Source organism: Sphaerodactylus townsendi, linkage group LG13 (assembly GCF_021028975.2).
Source record: "Sphaerodactylus townsendi isolate TG3544 linkage group LG13, MPM_Stown_v2.3, whole genome shotgun sequence".
NCBI classification, from domain to species: domain Eukaryota; kingdom Metazoa; phylum Chordata; class Lepidosauria; order Squamata; family Sphaerodactylidae; genus Sphaerodactylus; species Sphaerodactylus townsendi.
In genome coordinates this window covers 4,146,004-4,167,258 of record NC_059437.1, presented here as the reverse complement: position 1 = coordinate 4,167,258, position 21,255 = coordinate 4,146,004, and the positions used below count along the sequence as shown (strand labels likewise).

General features: G+C 47.3%; 1 protein-coding gene across 1 annotated transcript in view; it reads left to right on the top strand.

Moving 5' to 3' along the window:
* Positions 1–21,255, top strand: part of PAK3 (p21 (RAC1) activated kinase 3) — a 97,709-nt gene that overhangs the window by 39,003 nt on the left and 37,451 nt on the right. The window contains 4 exon segments of the mRNA XM_048514710.1: positions 17,297–17,493; positions 18,773–18,841; positions 18,844–18,875; positions 19,944–20,007. Coding sequence (XP_048370667.1) covers positions 17,319–17,493; positions 18,773–18,841; positions 18,844–18,875; positions 19,944–20,007 — 340 coding nt within the window. The 5' untranslated portion in view covers positions 17,297–17,318.

Below are 21,255 nucleotides of genomic sequence, written 5' to 3'. Positions count from 1 at the left end.
CGACTTCTCTTTTGCATCCTTCAGAAGCTTCATTTAAAGGAGGAAAATACTTTTACAGAAGAAAAGGGGGAGGGACCCTTTAAATTGCCTTCTCAGTGGAGAAACAGGATCTTCACTTCGTCACTGGAACAATAACATTAATTTTGGAACAGGATTGGATATCACTACTTGAAGCCAGCCATTCTGCGACTGCAACTGGAGCATTCCTGAATGGATCGTGATAAAGCAGAGCTCTGTGTGCTGTTTTTGCCGAGGTATCCAATGCAAGATACCTGTGCATTGTTTTGCATTGTCAGTATCAAGCAATTGGGGGGGGGACGGGACAAACACAGGCGATGTTGAAGGCTTTCGCGGCCAGATTCAACTGGTTGTGGTGGGTTTTGGGGCTGTGTGGCCATGGCCACACCACGGCCACACAGCCCGGAAAACCCACCACAACCAAACACAAGTGAGTTTTTAAAAAATCGGCTCTTCGTTCATTTTGATTTTGCCAGTTGTCCCTCAGGAGAAAACTGTTGAATGGGATGGGGCTCATTAATTCTGGTTTCCATTAATTTTTTTTAAAGGAATGCCCCCTCTGAAAGGATGTACCATTGAATAGCACAACAGTACCTTATCGTGACTATTACTTTATAATATTGCAGAGGTTTTTCTTGGTGACAGATGCAATACACAGAACTAATGGGTTTACCATCTCTGTTGACTTATCCCGAGATGAATGTAAGAATAATAACAATAAATATAATAGCAACAATAATTTTAAAAATATGCTGCTATTCCACCCAAGCAGGGTGCAAAAGGCAGCAAATGTAGAAGACATTTGAACATTTGAGGGTTCTTCACCAACAGGTGAAGATTTTTTCATTTCATCTGGCATACTCCCAGTAAAGTTACTGATTCTGCTTCTGGTGCTGTTTATCTGTTTTAATGGAATCATTTTATAATTGAATTATTTTAATTTAATGTATTGTTGAAAGTTTTCACGGCTGAAATCACCAGGATGTTGTGGCTTTTCTGGGCTGTATGGCCGTGTTCCAGTAGTGTTTTCTCCTGACGATCCTCTGAAGATGCCAGCCACAGATGCAGGTAAAATATCAGGGGAAAATACGACTGGAACATAGCCATAAAGTCTGGAAAACTAGAACCAGGGGGCATTCATTGAAAATGCTGGGGGGAAGAATTAGGACTAATAAAAGGAAACACTTCTTCACGCAACGTGTGATTGGTGTTTGGAATATGCTGCCACAGGAGGTGGTGATGGCCACTAACCTGGATAGCTTTAAAAGGAGCTTGGACAGATTTATGGAGGAGAAGTCGATCTCTGGCTACCAATCTTGATCCTCCTTGATCTGAGATTGCAAATGCCTTAACAGTCCAGGTGCTCAGGAGCAGAAGCAGCAGAACGCCATTGCTTTCACCTCCTGCATGTGAGCTCCCAAAGGCACCTGGTGGGCCACTGCGAGTAGCAGAGAGCTGGACTAGATGGACTCTGGTCTGATCCAGCTGGCTTGTTCTTATGTTCTTAAAACCCACAACATCCTATTTTAATTTAGTTGGTTAATTATAAAATAATTAAATTAAAACACATAAACAACAGGAGCAGTAATTAACCTTTATGGGGAGGGGGTATGTCAGATGAAGCAAACCCCCCCCCCCCTTCACCCCAGACATGCTCCCTCCACCCACGGCCAGCCTACGGGCGTTTCCCCACTCTCCCCTATCCCCCCCTATGCCACACGCCCGGGCGTCCGGTCATCAAAAGGCGCCCTTTGCAAGAGCGCCAGGGATGCCGCACGCCAAGGGGGTGCGACAGCGGCAGCGTCGGGGCGGCTGCACTGTCGCCACCCCTGTCGTGGGGAGTCTTGGGGGACCCCGCGCTACTTGAGGAGAGTAGCGCGGGCTTAAGGTAAGTGGGGAAAGGCCCTACGTACGTCCACCCTTCCTAGTCCCTTGCACTGGTGTCCAAACCTTCCCTCCCATCCCTAGTTCCATGTTGCTGGCTCCTTCATATTGGAACAATACAAGCAGGGGTTTTTTTTGTCTCTACCCTACCTCCCCTGCTCTGTTTCCACCCTCCCAGATGATCAGGAGGGCTTTTTACAACTTTATTTCAAACAAGTCTGTATTTTAAAACAATTTTCCTGGCTGTTGCAGCAGCAAGAAGAGAGAGAGAGAGAGAGATTGTGTGTGTGTGGATGGGAAGGGAGGGGGATCTAGCACATGGTCCCCTTCTTAAGAACATAAGAACATAAGAACATAAGAACAAGCCTGCTGGATCAGACCAGAGTCCATCTAGTCCAGCATTCTGCTACTCGCAGTGGCCCACCAGGTGCCTTTGGGAGCTCACATGCAGGATGTGAAAGCAATGGCCTTCTGCTGCTGCTCCTGAGCGCCTGGTCTGCTAAGGCATTTGCAAGCGCCTGGTCTGCTAAGGCATTTGCAGCAATGTGTAGTCTAGGGAATGGTTTTGCCTCTTTTTTTTGGGGGGGGGGTTATGTTGGGAAAGGGGTTACAATATCGATATACTTGCTGTCTCAGGTATATCAATATAAATGCAATTTAAAGGGCTTTTGGAAAACCCTTTAACAACTACAGGGGTGATGAGATCTGTGCCTTTAAGAGGAGTTGATGGGCAAAATTAAGAGAACCAGGAAAAGCTGTAGAGGCCTGTTGAGACCAGCAAGCTTACTGCAAGGCAGGCACAGAAAGATGAGGAGACCGCACTAAATCCTCACTGTGCAACTCAGAGCCATGAGATAAGAGTTTCGTGCATAATGTGCTTTAGTTACCAGTTTCATTGGTCTTTCCTTGGTCCCTCCCTGTCAGTGTGTGTGTGTGTTTGTGTGTGTATAAAAACACTGAATGAGTCAGATATGCTTTGGTTTTGTGGCAAAGAATGGTGTTTTGTATTGGTTTTGAAATCAAGCCTGAAGCATCTCTGGAAATAAATAAATAAACGAGTGAGCCTTTTCAAGACCTTGGAAAGAATGACATCATAGGCAAATTGGGCCAGAAACCATAAATAGACGTCTTTGTGGACCACGGTCCCCTGGGAGGGCCAGTTCAGCAAACTGGTTTGTTTACAAGCAGATACAGTAGTTGTGTCGTTCCTCCAGGCTGTGTGCCCTTGTGCACGTGCAGGCGAAAATGTTCCGTGGTGTGAAACTTTGCACGATGATGAACCCTTTCTTCTTAGGTGTCTCAAAAAGACCCGCTGTGGGGTTTTGATGCTCTTTTAATGTTAACGATCTCCGAGTGTGAATGCTCTCTTTGGTGGGTTGAAGCAGGGGTTGATAGGTGGTCTAAAGATGAATGGGAGGTAATGAGATTGTTGGGGCCGTTGCCACGCAGCTGGGGGAATGCTCTGGGAAAGAGGCAGAAACTCTTTTGTGGCCCACAAAGGGACGCGTTACACGAGAGCAGAACAAAGTCTTGCCAAAGCCCAGGATCCACGGCGCAGAATGATTGTTCCATAGTGGGGTTATATTTTGGGCTCAGGTAGAACAACCGGCAGCTTTTGGTGAATATTTTCAGCAGTGTTGAAAAATGGGTCTATTTTTCAATGTTTTTTTCCCCCCTGGAATGGTGGGCTGCCTATTAATTTACACAGCAGGGTTTGGGAAGGGGAGGGAACTCAGCCGGATATGATGTCGTAGAGTCCACCCTCCAAAGCCGCCATTTTCTCCAGCGGAACTGATCTGTCTGGAGATCAGTTATACATTTCTAGGACCCCCATGGACCTTAGAACTAGCTCATTCCTGAGCAGTGGCGTAGCGCCAAGGGGGAATGCGTGTGTGTGATGCAGCGGGTGCGTGCTGGTGCCGGGGCATGGCGTGGGCGTGGGAGGGGCATTCTGGGCTATGGCAGGGGCACAAGGCACACGCTTGCCTCGGGCGCTGTTCTGCCTCGCTCTGGCCCTGTTCCTGAGTAGGGAACAGCTGGATGCCATTTGCCAGCTGGCATCCAGCAGGAGACAGGATGGGTACATAGCGTGTGTGTGTGGGGGGGTGTTACATCAATGGCATAATGTCATTTCTGGAGCAAACCCAGAATTGTTGTCATGCCATCGCCCAGATATTCTAGGACTCACCAGAAATGCCAGGGTGAAGCAAATGGCCTGGTTCACCTTGGAAATAACCTTCGGAAACTAATGGGGCTCCCTAGATGTGTGCCTTATGCTGCATTGTGCATTGAGATGGGCCGAACAACTCTAGAAACCTTGGCATGGATAAGGGCCATAAAATATTGGCTGCATATACATTTTCTAGTGGGATCCAATAGCTATATTCCCTCTCTGTTATCAGATCACTTTATTTCAGAATGGTATACTTTGATCGTTAGAAAGGTTGAAGCTATCGGTTTCCCCTTGGAATCTCTCCTTATGCTCACAAAGGTGGAAGCCTTCAGACTAGTTAAGAATGGCCAAGTGTTTCAACCGTAGTCATATCACATGAACAAACTCTTTTAGAATGTTCCATATTCTTAAACCTTCCCTCCAGGAGAGCTGATGGCAGCACATTACATCTTGCAGTAGCCAAGGCTCTCCTCTGGGTGGGATTAATCAGCAGATGAAGATATGCTGCTATAATTTCACACTCGCATGGGATTAATAATGTAGTTGGAGAACAGGTTGTCTTGGCAGCACGAGTCAAATTATGAAAATCAAGATCCAAGAGCCTATTCTTTGTTTCTATGCCCTAAATACAATAAGATACGCATGAAATACATGACCTTGGAAATAACATTGTGCCCTTGACACAACAGCAATTTTTGGCTTATGGTTTTTCCCAGTGCCCTACCTACCGGCATTGGGGAGTTCAGGACTGCCACTGGCCGCCCTGCTCCTGAGTCCCAGTTATGAAAGCAGCGACAGTAACTGCTTGAAAGCCATGTTTATTATTGCTGGGCCCCAGTGCTGCAAAACTGTTGTAAAGCTGTTGGAAGCCAGCAGTGCGAGCATCAAGCATTCCACAATAAAGGCTAGCGCCAAAAAAATATACTTATGATAGCAGAACATCCTCAGTATAATCTCCACAGTTCTTTTTGCAGTGATGGTTCGTAGCCGTTCCGTGGTTATCGAGGGTAACGTGGCCCAAAAGCACACGAGATCTTTTCTGTTGTCAGCACAGGGGGAAATTATGTGGGTGGATTTATTGCCATGCAAAAGCGGAAAGTATGAAGCATATTAGACTGTCGCGTTGTACTGAAACAGTGCCCATTGATAGCTCCTTTTAAACATTCATTCAATCAATTATATGAAATTGCACCCACTGTTACGTTAATTGTAGGCATTTGGAATTATCTCAAAAGAAGGAAGCATTCTGCTTTGGAATGATAGAAAATTGGAGGAAGCTGGCGGCAATGACAGAACGCTCACAATTGTGATGGTGGAAAAGGCTACCCAATGGTTTGGTAATATTTGGGGAAACCACGCAGCCGTTCTTTCCTTGGTTTTGTTTTACCCATACCAGTGAAATTCTCTAGTGTGTTAAGATAATAATGTATTTTTACCAAACTGTCCTGAATTCTTTGCAGCTTCTTCCAGTTTTGTGTCGCCCAAATATTTCCCGTAAACATTCTCTTCAGAGTACAAGTACAAATACCTTTTTTGGCATGTGTGTGTGTGTAGTCAGAAAGACGTATAGGTTAAAATGGTAACAATTATGGTTAAAATTGATGTTATAAAAAGGTAAAATGGATGATTATGTTATATCCTTGTTCATCATTCAAACAAGTCTTTAAAGTTTTAAAGATTTGATAATTATATTTTTCATTTTTACTTCTCTTTTTCTGCGTGAAGTATTGAGCAACCAAGATTGTTAGTTGTGGACCTCTATCAGACAGGAGGAGAGCGTGGTGCTTCTTTTTGGCTTTGAGTTGTGTTGACCTGGGCCACTGGGGCAATAAATTTCTTATAAAGCTGACAGTCAAAGATACTCTTCAGCGTGTGATCCATATCTTGCAAAAAGGTGTTTGATCAGCACTCGGTTCAATGGCTGTGGAATCCACGCTGGGGACCCTCTTCTGCAGTAGCCTCTACACACAACCTCTTCCTCCATGGACTGGATGCAAGGAATATGGGAGTAGGCATGAGCATGGCTCGCGAAGATGGCACCTACTCATGGAAGAAGTGTCCACTGCCACCCCAGGCTTGAGGATGTGGTTTTCCAAATGGGGAAGAAGCATACACTTGGACACTTCCACTACATGTGGAGGCTGTTCTCATGAGCCAGTGTCTGTGCAGAGATGGGAAGCAGGGCCAGTGGATCATGTTCTGTTCCACTTTCTACATATCTCTTCTAGGGTAGGGGTGGCCAACTTATAGTGCTCCAGATGCTCAAGGACTACAATTCCCATCAGCCCCTGCCAGCATGGAGACTGAGCCTGGGACCTGCATGCCAAGCAGTTGATGTACCTCTCAGCCGTGCCGCTCCCAAGAAATCTCCATCCAAACGAAGGGTGACCGACCTATGGCACTCCAGATGTTCATGGAATACAATTCCCATCAGCTCAGGCCAGCATGGCCAATTGGGCTGATGGGAATTGTAGTCCATGAACCTCTGGAGTGCCATAGGTTGGCCACCCCTGACAAACATTCTCCACAATGTACTAGTTTTCAAAATGCAGAGATTTTCATATGGGGGGGGGGGGGGTGCGGTCCATCATATGGACCTTCACCTGCCATCTAAAGTGGCATGCCTCAAACATGGGAGCACCACATCTGCGAGAGCTAAGTGGGTAATTTCCAAACTGTGTGATGTGTGAGAAGACCACTGGCAGAACAAAATGAACAAAACTGAAGGTTCCTGTGAGCCCAAACGAGGCCCTGATGGAAACAGTTGTTCACAGTGTCTCCACTGTTCTGGCCTGGCTACCTTGCTACCATAGACCATCTGCTGCATTCCTGTCAAGGGTGATTATATAAGCCATCTCTCCCAATGTGTGGAAGCAGCAGATTGAGCTGTGCTCAGTGGAGGATGCTCACTGGAACTCTGCGGGAGTTATTGTTCATTGCTGTTCTGCCTTTGGACCAGTGACTCATACAGAAGGACAGCGGTAGGCTCTACAGCGAGTGACTATTCTTGCATGTTATAAATGGAAGCTTTCGGATGTATGAGCTGCAGCGTGCTTCTGATTTAATTGAGTAAAGCATACTAGATTATCAGAATTTTGGGAAATGTTGGCTGAAGTTGGTTTGTTCCTTTGTTATCCTGATCAAAAGCATTTCCAGAGGTGGGATCCAGCAGGTTCTCACAGGTTCCAGTTGCTAGTTATTTGTGTGTGCCAAGAGGGGGTTACTAATTGGTGATTTTGCCACGTGATTTTTGCCTTCGTTACGCCCCTCCTCTCAGCAGTAGCGTGCAGAACTTGAAGCAGTCTAGCAGGAGGTGCACCGGCGTGCATGGCAGCCTGCGCCTGTGTGCATTCGTTTCCTACCCAAGGACCGGCGCAGCGGCTGTGTCCTTGCCACAGCCCCACCTAGGAATGCCCCATCCCCGGAATGCCCGGCCATGCCCCTGTCATGCCCCACCCAGCCCCATTGGCGCTACGCAACAGTTTGAATCCCACCACCATGGGAACCTGTTACTAAAATTTTTTGATCTCACCACTGGAGCCAGGTTCAAATTTCCTTTCAGCAACCAATTTCCGGGCTGAGGCTAGACCTGACTGCAGGGCTGTTGTGAGTGTGTGGATGGGAAGAGAACAAGGCATCCGGTTCTGTGGTCTCTGGAGGCATGTGAGGGGGGGGGGCATGAAAATATTCAGTACCATGGCACACCCTATGTCCGTAGTGGCGAACCTTTGGCACTCCAGATGTTATGGACTACAATTCCCATCAGCCCCTTCCAGCATGGCCAATTGGCCATGCTGGCAGGGGCTGATGGGAATTGTAATCCATAACATCTGGAGTACCAAAGGTTCGCCACCAGTGCCCTATGTGCAGAGTGACATAAGTAAACACAAGTAAACAACGGAGCCCTCCCTTTAAGACGACATTCTAAATTTCAATAGGAGAAGGGCAGAGAAACCACTGGGAGGGGTTGTGAAGGAAGTGAGAGGGTTGCCAGTTCCCGTTTTCCATAGGTACGGTTTCCCCTTTTGTTTCTTAATTGCGAAAGCATCTCTTTGCTGCAGATCTGCCTCCGCATTTTAATTGCAATAAGGGCTGCAGGAACAGAAGGCTGAGTCTGCTGACCTGCAGGGAGAGTTAGCTGGTCGTTGAAAGCAGAGCTTTCCTCTCATTAGTGATGAGGCTCAGTTTGCGGTGTTGGGTGAGAAAGATCATAAATCTCCTCCTCTTTTGTGTCTTGCTGCCTTTGCTGAGAAACCCAAGCAGCCGGGAGCCAGGCATTGAGCTGGTCAAACAGCTCTGAAGCTCTGCGGAGAGTTTTAGCGCCCTCTGGGTTGCTGGCTGCCATGTCGTTTTCAGAAGAGCACGCAGGGAGGTTGCGTGTTATTTGAGTGCAGGAAGTCACAGGTCCAATCCCTGCCGTCTCCGTTGAAAGGAATCTTGGGTACCCAGGCCAGGAAATGCCTCACCTTGAGAGCTGGGGGAGTTTTAGCCTGCCGTAGGCTATATCGGGATGGACTTCTGTTTTCAGAGAACTAGCAGATGATCCCACACTCCAGCTCTTGTCATGAGCCCATGAAGCTGCTGTGTACTGGATCAGACCATCATCCATCGAGGGTGTGAAAGATATGCTGCTTGGGGAGAATGAGGACTAATAAAAGGAAACATTTCTTCACGCAACATGTGATTGGTGTTTGGAATATGCTGCCACAGGAGGTGGTGATGGCCACTCACCTGGATAGCTTTAAAAGGGGCTTGGACAGATTTATGGAGGAGAAGTCAATCTTTGGCTACCAATCTTGATCCTCCTTGATCTCAGATTGCAAATGCCTTAGCAGACCAGGTGCTCAGGAGCAGCAGCAGCAGAAGGCCCTTGCTTTCACCTCCTGCAGGTGAGCTCCCAAAGGCATCTGTTGGGCCACTGCGAGTAGCAGAGTGCTGGACTAGATGGACTCTGGTCTGATCCAGCAGGCTCTGTCTTATGTTCTTATGTTCTCAGTATTGTCTGCTCAGACTGGCAGCCGCTGTCCAGGGTCACAGGCAGAAGTCTTTCCCCTTGCCTGCAGCCTGGTCCTTTTTAGCAGACTCGAACCCGGGACCTTCTGTGTGCCAAGCAGACGCTTGATCACTGAATTGCGTGCCCCTTCCCCTGCATCTGCCCTTTATCCTTCCTCACAGTAAACAGTGTGACCCCATGAGAATGAGGAAAACAGCACAATCAACCCATCGACAGATAAAACGGAGGCTTCTACACGATGTAGGCAAAGAAAAACAGCTTTGAAACACATGACATGTGTTTCAACTATGGATGCTATGAATTTCACATCCTTCTCTCCCCCCACCCCCCCGGCAAAAAAAAAACCTGCACAAGCATAATAATGCTACCAGTTGCACTGTTGGGAAAGAATAGGGTGAAACAAGGGGCCAAGCAGCAACAAGCAGGTTGATGAACTGTCAGATAGTCTGTAGAAAAATTGGTTCCCTGCTAATGACTGGCAAGCAGGACGTGAGTTGAACCGGCGGGGGTATGGTTTGAGCAGCCCCAGTTCATCAGTGACCACTTTGTAGCATCTGGGTCCGCAGTTTTCCTGCGGGAAAAAGGCAGGGTATAGATCAAATTAAATAAAAATTTAAAAGTTCCTCATCTGTCATGGAATTTCTTAAAGCTCAAATACAGGCTTGTTAGTATATGCCAGTGATGGCGAACCTATGGCACGGGTGCCAGAGGTGGCACTCGGAGCCTTCTCTGTGGGCAGGCGCACACAGAGTTCGTTGTGTGGGGGCAGAAAATCACCCCCCACACACACACACACATCTAGGCTGGTCTGGGCCACTGAGCACGACCTGCGTGCACCGGGGTGAGCAGGGAGGACTCGGCTGGCGGGCCTGGGGCCTCTGCTCCGGGTGGCTGCTGCCCGAGGGGGGTGGTGCAGAGGAGGCAGAGACGCTAGAGAGGCACAGAGCGGTGCACAAAAAGGCTAGAGCAGGCTGGCCCCTGCTTGAGTGGGTGGGGCGGAGGAAGAGGGAGCCAACCGGTTTTTTCTAAACCAGGGGTAGGGAACCTGCGGCTCTCCAGATGTTCAGGAACTACAATTCCCATCAGCCCCTACCAGCATGGCCAATTGGCCATGCTGACAGAGGCTGATGGGAATTGTAGTTCCTGAACATCTGGAGAGCCGCAGGTTCCCTACCCCTGTTCTAAACCAAAATTTCAGCATTCCGGTTAAATTGCTGGGTTGGCACTTTGCGATAAATAAGTGGGTTTTGGGTTGCAATTTGGGCACTCAGTCTCAAAAAGGTTTGCCATCACTGCTATATGCCCATCATTAGGTGATGCACCTCCTTTGTGTTCTGGACTTTGTTAGATTTATTTGCAAACCTGGTTGGGGCCAAACGTCGCAGTCAAAGAGGTAATCCATTCTGCAGAAAATGGAGCCGGCTGACCTTCAAACGGCTTCCAGTGCGGTGTAGTGGTTAAGAGCACTGAACTCTAATCTGGAGAACCGGGTTTGTTTCCCCACTCCTCCATGTGAAGCCTGCTGGGTGACCTTGGCCAATCACAGTTCCCTCTAAACTCTCTCAGTGTCAGACTTCAGTCCAAAATAATAATAATAAAAACCCTGTAAATGGTTAGCTATAGTTTTTATTGGGAATACTAAAGATTGGGAACGGGAATTGACGATTCTGAAGATCACAAGCAAAACTTGGGCTTATATTCCCCTGTTCCCCCCCACCCAAAAGGCGCCAACCCCCTTCCCACAGGATCAAGGCGAAAGTACAAAGGGCAGACGGCATTTCACACATATAGGGATTTGAGCGAAACCAGGCCCCCATGGCCAACTGGGGGAAATAGGAGGGGAAGCATCCCCCTCGTTAAACCTGGGCTGCAGTGGTGGCGACCCTTTGGCACTCCAGATGTTATGGACTACAATTCCCATCAGCCCCTGCCAGCATGGCCAATTGGCCATGCTGGCAGGGGCTGATGGGAATTGTAGTCCATAACATCTGGAGTGCCAAAGGTTCGCCACCACGGACCTAGGGCCATTCTGACATTCAGCCTCACCTGCCTCACGAGGTGTCTGTTGCAGGGAGAGCAAAGGAAGGCGATTGTCAGCTGCTTTGAGACTTCTTAATGATTGAGAAAAGTAGGGTATAATTACCAACTCTTCTTCTTCCGCCAGCCAGATAGCAGTGTGAGCGTGGAGTCCTACATCTATCTTCTAAGCCTGGGTCAGTTTAAGAGGCAGACTCTGTGCGCTTTCTTGAATTCCCTTATCTCTCCAGTTTCACCTGTTGCTTAATTATCTTTGGAGTTTGTAATTACTGTACCCTTTTGTTTTAATTAAAATCAAATGTGTTTCTGTAGTGGGGCTGTGAAAGGTCTGAGCAACATTTTATGGGCAGAGCTAGCCTTTCTTTCCTTTCAAGCTCCCCTAGGATCTAATGATCTTGAGCAGCAGATAGGGAGCCTTTGTTTCCTTAAGGAAAATAGGGTGGAGAAATACCAATGCAGTCCTCGGGTCTCTGCCCACCAATGAACAGGGGACTGCGTCATTCTTTATTGTGGTAAAAGGTGATTTGGTTTGTAATAGGGGCAATCTATAAATAATAATAAGAGTTCAGTTCTGGTCGCCACATCTCAAAAAGGATATCGAAGAGATAGAAAAAGTGCAGAGAAGGGCAACGAGGATGATTGAAGGATTGGAGCACCTTCCTTATGAGGAGAGGCTGCAGCGTTTGGGACTCTTTAGTTTGGAGAGGAGTCTTCTGAGGGGGGATATGATTGAAGTATATAAAATTATGCATGGGGTAGAAAATGTTGACACAGAGAAATTTTTCTCTCTTTCTCATAATACTAGAACCAGGGGGCATCCATTGAAAATGCTGGGGGGAAGAATTAGGACTAATAAAAGGAAACACTTCTTCACGCAAAGCGTGTGATTGGTGTTTGGAATATGCTGCCACAGGAGGTGGTGATGGCCACTCACCTGGATAGCTTTAAAAAGGGCTTGGACAGATTTATGGAGGAGAAGTCGATCTATGGCTACCAATCTTGATCCTCCTTGATCTCAGATTGCAAATGCCTTAGCAGTCCAGGTGCTCGGGAGCAACAGCCGCAGCAGAAGGCCCTTGCTTTCACCTCCTGCATGTGAGCTCCCAATGGCACCTGGTGGGCTACTGCGAGTAGCAGAATGCTGGACTAGATGGACTCTGGTCTGATCCAGCAGGCTAGTTCTTATGTTCTTAGTTACACTGAGAGCACTCTGGTATCATATATGATAGAACGGGTGGCCAACCTATGGTGCTCCAGATGTTCATGGACTACAATTCATGAATTCATAACAATTCAATTGGCCATGCTGGCAGGGACTGATGGGAATTGTAGTCCACGAACATTTGGAGCACCATAGGTTGGCCACCCCTATGATAGAATATCAGCCTTTCTCAGATCACATTGACAAAGCCTATCTGAATATAGGAGGTTCTGAAGGGGCAGTGTTCAGTCATGTACCCATAAATGCTGTCCAATAATGAGGGACATAATAGTACCCCTCTATTCTGCATTGATAAGACCTCACCTGGAGTACTGTGCCCAGTTTTGGGCACTGCAATTCAAGAAAGATGTTGACAAGCTGGAGCGGGTCCAAAGGAGGGCAATTAAAATGGTAAAAGGTCTGAATTCCCAGCCCTGCAGGGAGGGGCTTAGGGAGCTGGGGATGTTTAGTCTGGAGAAGAGAAGGTTAAAGGGTGACATGATAGCACTGTTTAAATATTTGAAGGAATGTCTTGTTGAAGATGGGGCAAGCTTGTTTTCTGCTGCTCCAGAGACTAGGACAAGGAGTCATGGACTCCAGATGCAGGAAAAGAGATTCCACCTAAACGTTAGGAAGAACCTTCTGATGGTAAGGGCTATTCAGCATTTTTTTTTAAGAAGCAAGCCATTATTGGCATAGACAACAGTACAACAGTAATAAAAAACAGATTAAAAAGCATATACAATACAGGTCGAAGGAAATCTACTGGCGTTTAGTAATTTCCAGGAGAAAGTCTGCCACTATCATACAGAGAGAAGGATCAGGGTTGTCCAACAAGTAGTGTAATCTAATTAAATCGGGGAGATGGGGTAAATGTGAAGGAGTGAGATTCACATACTTGGATCTGATTTCCTTGAATCTGAGACAGTGTAGTAATTGGTGGGCCAGAGATTCAACTGAGCCATCGTTACACGGGCACAATCTTTTAGCCTTTTCTTGCTTATTAAATCTGCCATGTAACAAGGCAGAAGGCATAACATTAAACCAGGCGAGCATTATGGCTCTCCTTTGAACAGGGTTTATTAAGCAATACAGGTAGTGGGCCAAGTGGCCCCGTTCAAATGGGAGAGAAAAACACAGGGGGGAGCACGTTTTCTTGGCTGCGGTGATTAGGGTAGAGAACTCTCTATCCAATAGTTGACCTTTTAATTTCCTATAAGCTTCTGAATAGGACAAAGGGCAAAGTGAATCCACTGACAGTCCAATAGAGGCTATTTTTTCTTCAATTATGGAAAACCAGGGGTTGGAATGGGTGTCAGAGAGCAGACGGTGGACCAGGGAATTACAGTCTGAGAGAAAGTGAATTCGCAGCCAGAATCTATTCAGCATTTGAATACACTGCCTCGGAAGGTGGTGGGGTCTCCTTCTTTGGAAGGACTTCTTTATGAGGCTGGACAGCGATCTGTCAAGGGACTGTCTGTTCCTGCAGGGCAACGGGTTGGACTCGATGGCCCTTGGGGATCTCTTCCAACTCTTTTGATTCTTCCCAATCCCCAGACTTCACCCTTAACTCTCCCGGAATTTCCCAACTAAAATATACATTGTGAGGGTTAAAATGAGGAAGCACACATCGTATGCCCCAAATGGTTCATTTTTAATGTGGTTCGGATACGTATAACTTCCTGTGTTTCTGTGTAAATTACCATTCTTGGTGATTACTGTCTGCAGAGCGCTAACTGAGGTGCACCACGCTTCTACCGTGTTTCTCCGAATATAAGACAATGTCTCATATTAATTTTTGCTCCCAAAGATGCGCTATGTCTTATTTTCAGGGGATGTCTAATTTTTCCTGTGTTCTGTTCATCGGACATGCTTCCAAACAAAAACTTTGCTATGTCTTACTTTCAGGGGATGCCTTATATTTCACACTTCAGCAAAACCTCTACTACGTCTTATTTTCCGGGGATGTCTTATATTAGGGGAAACAGGGTAAAACTCAGTGGCTGCTTGGGGTTAGCATGAATCCAAATGAAGTGTAAGTGGGAGGGTGCTCAATGGCAGGAAGGGGTGATAACCCCCCCCCCCCCAATAAGTGGGAGCACTACATCATCGCGTTCCACATATTGCAGAAATCTCCCTCTGTGCCCATCATGCAGGCTTTGTTCAGTGTGTTGAGAACTGACGGTAAATCATAGATGATGTTGATTTGGGGGGAAGGATGGGCACGTCAGCTCCGGATGATTTACTGACACCTGATGCAGAGCCTGGCAGAGTTAAAAGCTGATTAAGAGGCACGGCCAGCGCGATGAATTATGCAGAGATGCAGCAGGCACCCTTTGTCGGGAGGGACTCAGGGCTCCGGGGAGCCTTCAATTATTTATTGATGTTTATTTCTCTTGGCCCACAAGCAATTCTGTCCTGGCTGGCAGATGGGAATTACAGGTTTAGTTAATAGGTTTGCCTCCTAAAATTGAAGGCTGTGATCCCAAATTGTCGGAGGCCCGAGTCGGAAGAAGCTGCCGTGTAGTCAAGAGAGCAATTTATATGACTATCTGTCTCCACCTACTTCCGTTTTTATCCTGCTCTTTCTCTCTCCTTACCCTCAATGGGTCCAGAAGAAGAAGAAGAGTTTGGATTTATATCCCCCCTTTCTCTCCTGCAGGAGACTCAAAGGGGTTTACAATCTCCTTGCCCTTCCCCCCTCACAACAAACACCCTGTGAGTGGGGTGGGGCTGAGAGAGCTCCGAGAAGCTGTGACTAGCCCAAGGTCACCCAGCTGGCGTGTGGGAGTGTACAGGCTAATCTGAATTCCCCAGATAAGCCTCCACAGCTCAGGCGGCAGAGCGGAGAATCAAACCCAGTTCCTCCAGATTAGATACACGAGGTCTTAACCTCCTACGCCACTGCTGCTCCCTGTCCAGAGAAAGACAGGCCTGTAATGTTTTCATAAAAGAGGATACGCTGGTGGTTCCTCCTTCTATTCTTCTCTGTTACCTCACAACAACCCAGCGAGAGAGGCTAGAGAGAGGCTGGCCCCGTGCCATCCAGAGAGCTCTTATGGCTGAGTGAGGGATTTGAACCCGTGTCAGTACTGTGATTGCTACTGCACATTGTCTACCCTGATTCTGGGGACCACAGGTCAAGTGCATCTTTACTATTAGTTTCCGCCTAGCAGATATACCAGGAACAGAATTCGGGGCGTTTCTTCATACACAGTTTGTGCTTTCTCATGGGACCACATCCTCTGCCCCCTCTTCTGTTTCAGACCATCTTGCCTTCCACTGCAGTAAAAACTGTCAGCAGTTGGGCCGGTGCCCCCCATGTCCCCCCCGCAGACTCCTGCTCCATCGAGAGAGCATGGAAGATGGCGTATGGGGCAGGCAGCTGGCAAGCCAAAGAGCACGTGGCTTGTGGCCAAGGGTGCCACAGCGGCAGGATAGTGAAAGTAGGTTGCTCACAGCTGGAGACAATTCATTTTGGGCCCAGGCAAGTGCAGAGGTACTTGCTGGCTCCTCCTCTTCCTCTTACTTGGCTGTTTCTGCAGGTCCCATTAGGACGCTGGGGGTTAGTTGTAGGCCTCGGATCTGGAATGGTGCAAAATACCTTCTAAACATTTGCAAATGCATCATCATCTTCCTGTTTTCAGCTGCAAAAATGCAAATAATTCATCTCAGAAAAGCAGACTCGTGTTTCTCTTGCTCAGATGTGGCATCCCAGACTGCTGTGATTGAGGGATGCAATTATTTTTTGTTGTCTCTAGTGAAGGATCTTTCCAAACGTTTGAAATGCGGAGGTTCTCCTGGAGGCGGGGGACATCTTGCTGGGTGGTTTCCCAACCCATCCTCAGGGAGGCAGGAACTCAGATTCTGTCACTTCCTGTGGAAGGCTTGGGCGACCATCTTGTCCTCCAGTATTTTTCCTGCCTCAGCAGGGAGGGTTTTATATATTCCAGCCTATTGGTCAGGGGTGAACTGGCCCCTCGATCCTGCAGTGGTGTAGGAGGTTAAGAGTTCGTGTATCCAGAACCGGGTTTGATTCTCTGCCGCCTGAGCTGTGGAGGCTTATCTGGGGAATTCAGATTAGCTCAAGCACCCCACACATGCCAGCTGGGTGACCTTGGACTCAGTCACAGCTTTCCTGAGCTCTCTCAGCCCCACCCACCTCACAGGGTGTTTGTTGTGTAAAGGGGCAAGGGGAGATTGTAAGCCCCTAAATCCAAACTCTTCCTCCTCCTCCTCCTCCTCCTCCTCCTCCTTCTTTATCCTTGTAAATCTCTAGTACCTATCTGTAAAGTGCTTGAAAAGGACTTCAGTTGTTTTAGAGATTCCAATCCTTATAAAACTATTCTGAAAAGAATGGATCCCCCTCCCCCCCTTGTGACTAGAAGGATGCTGCTGGCATTACACTGATAATCATTTTTCACATCTGAGCCCCTCCCGCACCTGCAGAATAACGCACTTTCAATCCACTTTGCGGCTGTGCGGAATAGCAAAATCCGCTTGCAAACTATTGTGAAAGTGGATTGACAGTACATTATTCTGCATGTGCAGAATGGGCCTGAGAAAATCTTTCAGTACATGAAGAATAATGGGTCCTTTGGATGACATTCCTGTTTGCATGACATTTTCTCAGAGCTCTGCTTTGGAAATGCAGCAATTCAGCCAGGGGAAATTAGCAGCTATCTTAACAAGGCAAGTTGCTTTTAAACTGCAACAGGGAAGACATCGCCAGTAATGCCAGTATTTAAAGAGTCTGGGCTAGCTTTGCCAGCTAAATTCATCCAATGAGACAATCCTTGTTGTTTTGGCTATACAATTCTGCCAAATCTGGTTGATACTCTTTAGGGTTTGGTTGTTTGGGTTTGGAAGTACTTGGTAGAAGACTCCAACCACATGTCTTTGCGTTTGTACCAAGGGTTCTTTTTTCCAGACTCCACCCTGTCACTCCTCTCTCGTTTGCTTTTCCCAGGAGACCGTGAGGGTTGTTGAAGATGTCAGATAGCCTGGATATTGAAGAGAAACCTCCAGCTCCTCCATTGAGAATGAACAGCAACAACCGCGATTCTTCGACACTCAACCACAGCTCCAAACCTCTGCCCATGGCCCCTGAGGAGAAGAACAAGAAGGCCCGGCTGCGCTCCATCTTTCCAGGAGGAGGGGATAAAAGTAAAGTATCGGCCCCACAAGAGGAGGCTGGCCTCTTTGTTTTCTGTGGTGTTTTATAATGTTATTATTATTCTCCAGGTGGCTCCTGCCCGGGGGGGGCGGGGTGGGCGGGCAGGCGGGCAGAGGTGGCAGAGATGCTAGAGAGGCACAGAGTGGCACATGTGGGATGTGCTAGAGGCTACAGCAGGCTGGCCCCTGCTCGAGCGGGTTATTCAGCTTAAATTGCCGTGTTGGCACTTTGCGATAAATAAGTGGGTTTTGGGTTGCAATTTGGGCCCTTGGTCTCGAAAAGGTTCGCCATCACTGGTGTATTGAATCAGGTGTATTCAGACCCCATGGGCAGAATCTCTCCTGAAAAAGAATTTGTTGGTACTTCCCAGACAGTACAATTGAGGGGAAGGCATCTAGATGCACTAACATAAAGACCTTACGGTGAAGAGGGAAATCCAGGTTGTAAAAATAGTGAGGCATCGTTCCATGATGGTTTTGTAAGCCTAAATTACCCTGTTTCCCTGAAAATAAGACAGTGTCTTATATTAATTTTTGCTCTCAAAGATGCGCTATGTATTATTTTCAGGGGCTGTCTTATTTTTCTGTGTTCTGTTCGTTGGGCTTGCTTCCAAACAAAAACTTTGCTACGTCTTACTTTCGGGGGATGCTTTATATTTAGCACTTCAGCAAAACCTCTACTATGTCTTATTTTCAGGGGAGGGTGAAGAGGACATAGTTTTTGAAGTTCAAGGATCCAAGAGTCTCTGCTTAATAATATGAAAGATTTGGGGTGCTTCTGATAAAAGAGGGGTGCCTCTTGCAATCCCAATTTGTTTAAGCTTATGGATAATTGCTGAGGACCATGCAAAACCATGTGAATCTCATTAGATAGTTTAATAAGCTTTCTGGATCTGTTCTAAAATGGATTTTCAACCAATATTTAAAGGTCATAATCTACCCCTTGGTCTCCAAGAGACAATGAACCAATTCAGCGCATATAGATGAACACATTTTGGGGCTCCTAATGAAGGAAGGATACCTGGGCACTCTCAATATTGTTATTAAAAGCCATAATCCGTAAAGGGATTGTGTACAAAAGATGTGAACTATTTTTGCATTAAAGACTCTAACAGCAGCAGGGACGTATTGGTTAGCATCCAGAGTCCCCGTGAAGTGAATTCTTTTCCACTCTTTGCCCTAAATGTTCTCCTTTTGAATAAGCTTGACTGTGAAATCTGTGAATGGAGTACTCAGAAAATAAGAATGTGTTCTCATCCTTTGCCACTAGCCAATAAGAAGAAAGAGAAAGAACGCCCTGAAATCTCTCTTCCTTCTGACTTCGAACACACGACGATCCATCGGGGTTTGATTTCGCTACCGGGGAGTTCACAGTAAGTCCTTCTTCCGCTTTTTATCTTCCTCTTTGTTTGTAGCCATCATCTGTGAATGACCTGCGGGGGGAGTGGGAGCCCTGAACTATTTTGAGAGAGATCTCTCTATTTGGTGCATATGTCTGGAATTGTCTATTGTAAATCAGCTGCATCATTTATTTTCACAACTTGTTTCTGAAATGAAAAACGATGGAAAAGAAATCTGCCATGCCAGCAGGGGCTGATGGAAATTGTAGTCCATGAACATCTGAAGCGCCAGAGTTGGACACCCCTGGTCCAAAAGCTGCTCTAGAGGAGATGTGTCCTTTAACCTGTACTATATGAATCGGGCCCGTCGCACAGTGAATTCCTCTACGTTCCAAGGACTGTGATTAACGTGAATCAGTGGCAGGAAATCTGTTGTAAAGAATAACTTCAGTTTAGGCCAAAGGTGTTGTGCGACCAACAGGAATTAAGGAGGGCTGTCCCAGAGCCCTGGATGGGATTAATTTTGTAATTTACTGACTGCTGGCAAATAGGCCTGAGGGAACATAAGAACATAAGAAAAAGCCAGCTGGATCAGACCAGAGTCCATCTAGTCCAGCTTCCTCACAATTTACAGTGGCCCACCAGGTGCCTTTTGGGAGCTCACACCCAGGATGTGAGCAATGGCCTTCTGGCTGCGCTGTTGCCCCGAAAGCACCCTGGTCCAAGTTAAGGCATTTGGCAATCTCAGATCAAAGAGGATCAAGATTGGTAGCCAGAGATCGACTTCTCCTCCATCAATCTGTCCAAGCCCCTTTTAAAGCTATCCAGGTTAGTGGCCATCACCACCTCCTGTGGCAGCATATTCCAAACACCAATCACACGTTGCGTGAAGAAGTGTTTCCTTTGATTAGTCCTAATTCTTCCCCCCAGCATTTTCAATGAATGCCCCCCTAGTTCTAGTATTGTGAGGAGAGAAAAATTCTCTCTGTCAACATTTTCTACCCCATGCATAATTTTATAGACTTCAATCATATCCCCCCCTCAGAACAAATGAACAGAACCTGTTTGTACTCTCCGATCCCTCGTGTGTTTATCCTGAAGGCTTTATTCTCTTGGGGTTGCTTCCGTATTAAGCACGCGTGGGATTGCAGCCGTTCATCTAGCTGTAAGAATTTGGGCATCTGGGTGCAATTTCTAGCGGCTTCACATTCCTTCTGCAACCCTTCCAGACTTTCTGCACAATCAGGGTGTTGCACCGTAGTTTGCCGTCTTTCTTCCATTTGTGACATACGACCTGCATGTCTTATCCAAGCCTGACGTGCTTTCAGAGAACGGCCCGTGATGTTTGCCTTAACTGAGAAGCCACATAGGGTAGCTTAGTTGGTCTGCAGCTGAAGAGCTGAATTCGAATCCTGCGGTATCTTAGAAACCAACAAGATTTTCTGGGCGTAAGCTCTTGAGAGTCAGAGCTTCCTTCGGCAGGTATCTGTCACCCCGTTAAATTGTGTGTCACTTTAGCAGCCGTTTCACAAGAAGAAGAACAAGAAGAGTTTGGATTTATATCCCCCCTTTCTCTCCTGCAGGAGACTCAAAGGGGCTGACAATCTCTTCCTATTCTTCCTCATAGCAAACATCCTCTGAGGTAGGTGGGGGTGAGAGAGCTCCGAGGAGCTGTTACTAGCCCAAGGTCACCCAGCTGGCTGGCAGGGAGAGAGCACAGGCTAATCTGAATTCCCCAGATAAGCCTCCACAGCTCAGGCGGCAGAGCTGGGAATCAAACCCGGTTCCTCCAGATCAGAGTGCACCTGCTCTTAGCCACTACGCCACTGCTGCGAGAGGGAGGAGGAGAGAGTGTGTGCACTCAAGGAGGGCTTCCAGGGGCAGTTCTTACTCCAGGCAAGCCAGGGAGGTTTTGCTCATGAAGCCAGTGTGTTCCTCCGCTGTGACACTTCTGCGTGGGAGCCCACGCCACGCCTTTCAGCAGGAGCTCTCTCTCTCTCTGGCCCTGTGATTTGGACAGCAGCCCTGCCAGTTTCTTGCCCCTCCCTACATGACACTCTTAGGCTCGGTTTGTAAGGAACCAGTAAAGTCCAGGCCAAAAGTAACTTTTCAAGTTCTTTATTGAGCTGGCATTCTAAGTTGATCACAAGCAATGCGGGAGCTGACCTCCCAACGTTCGAACAGCCTCTTTTACGGGCTCCCCACCAGTTCCTGCCAAAGTTAGATAAACACCTGTAGTTCCCATCCGAAAACCACCTTGAAACAGTTTCACACAGACAGGCAAAAGAAACAGGAGATACAGATACTAGAAACTACAGATACTGGAAACACTCCCCAATCTGGGCGTCCCCCCAACCTTGTCAGACGAAAACCATCCAAGGCTAAGCAGCAACTTTACACGGTTTGAACCTCA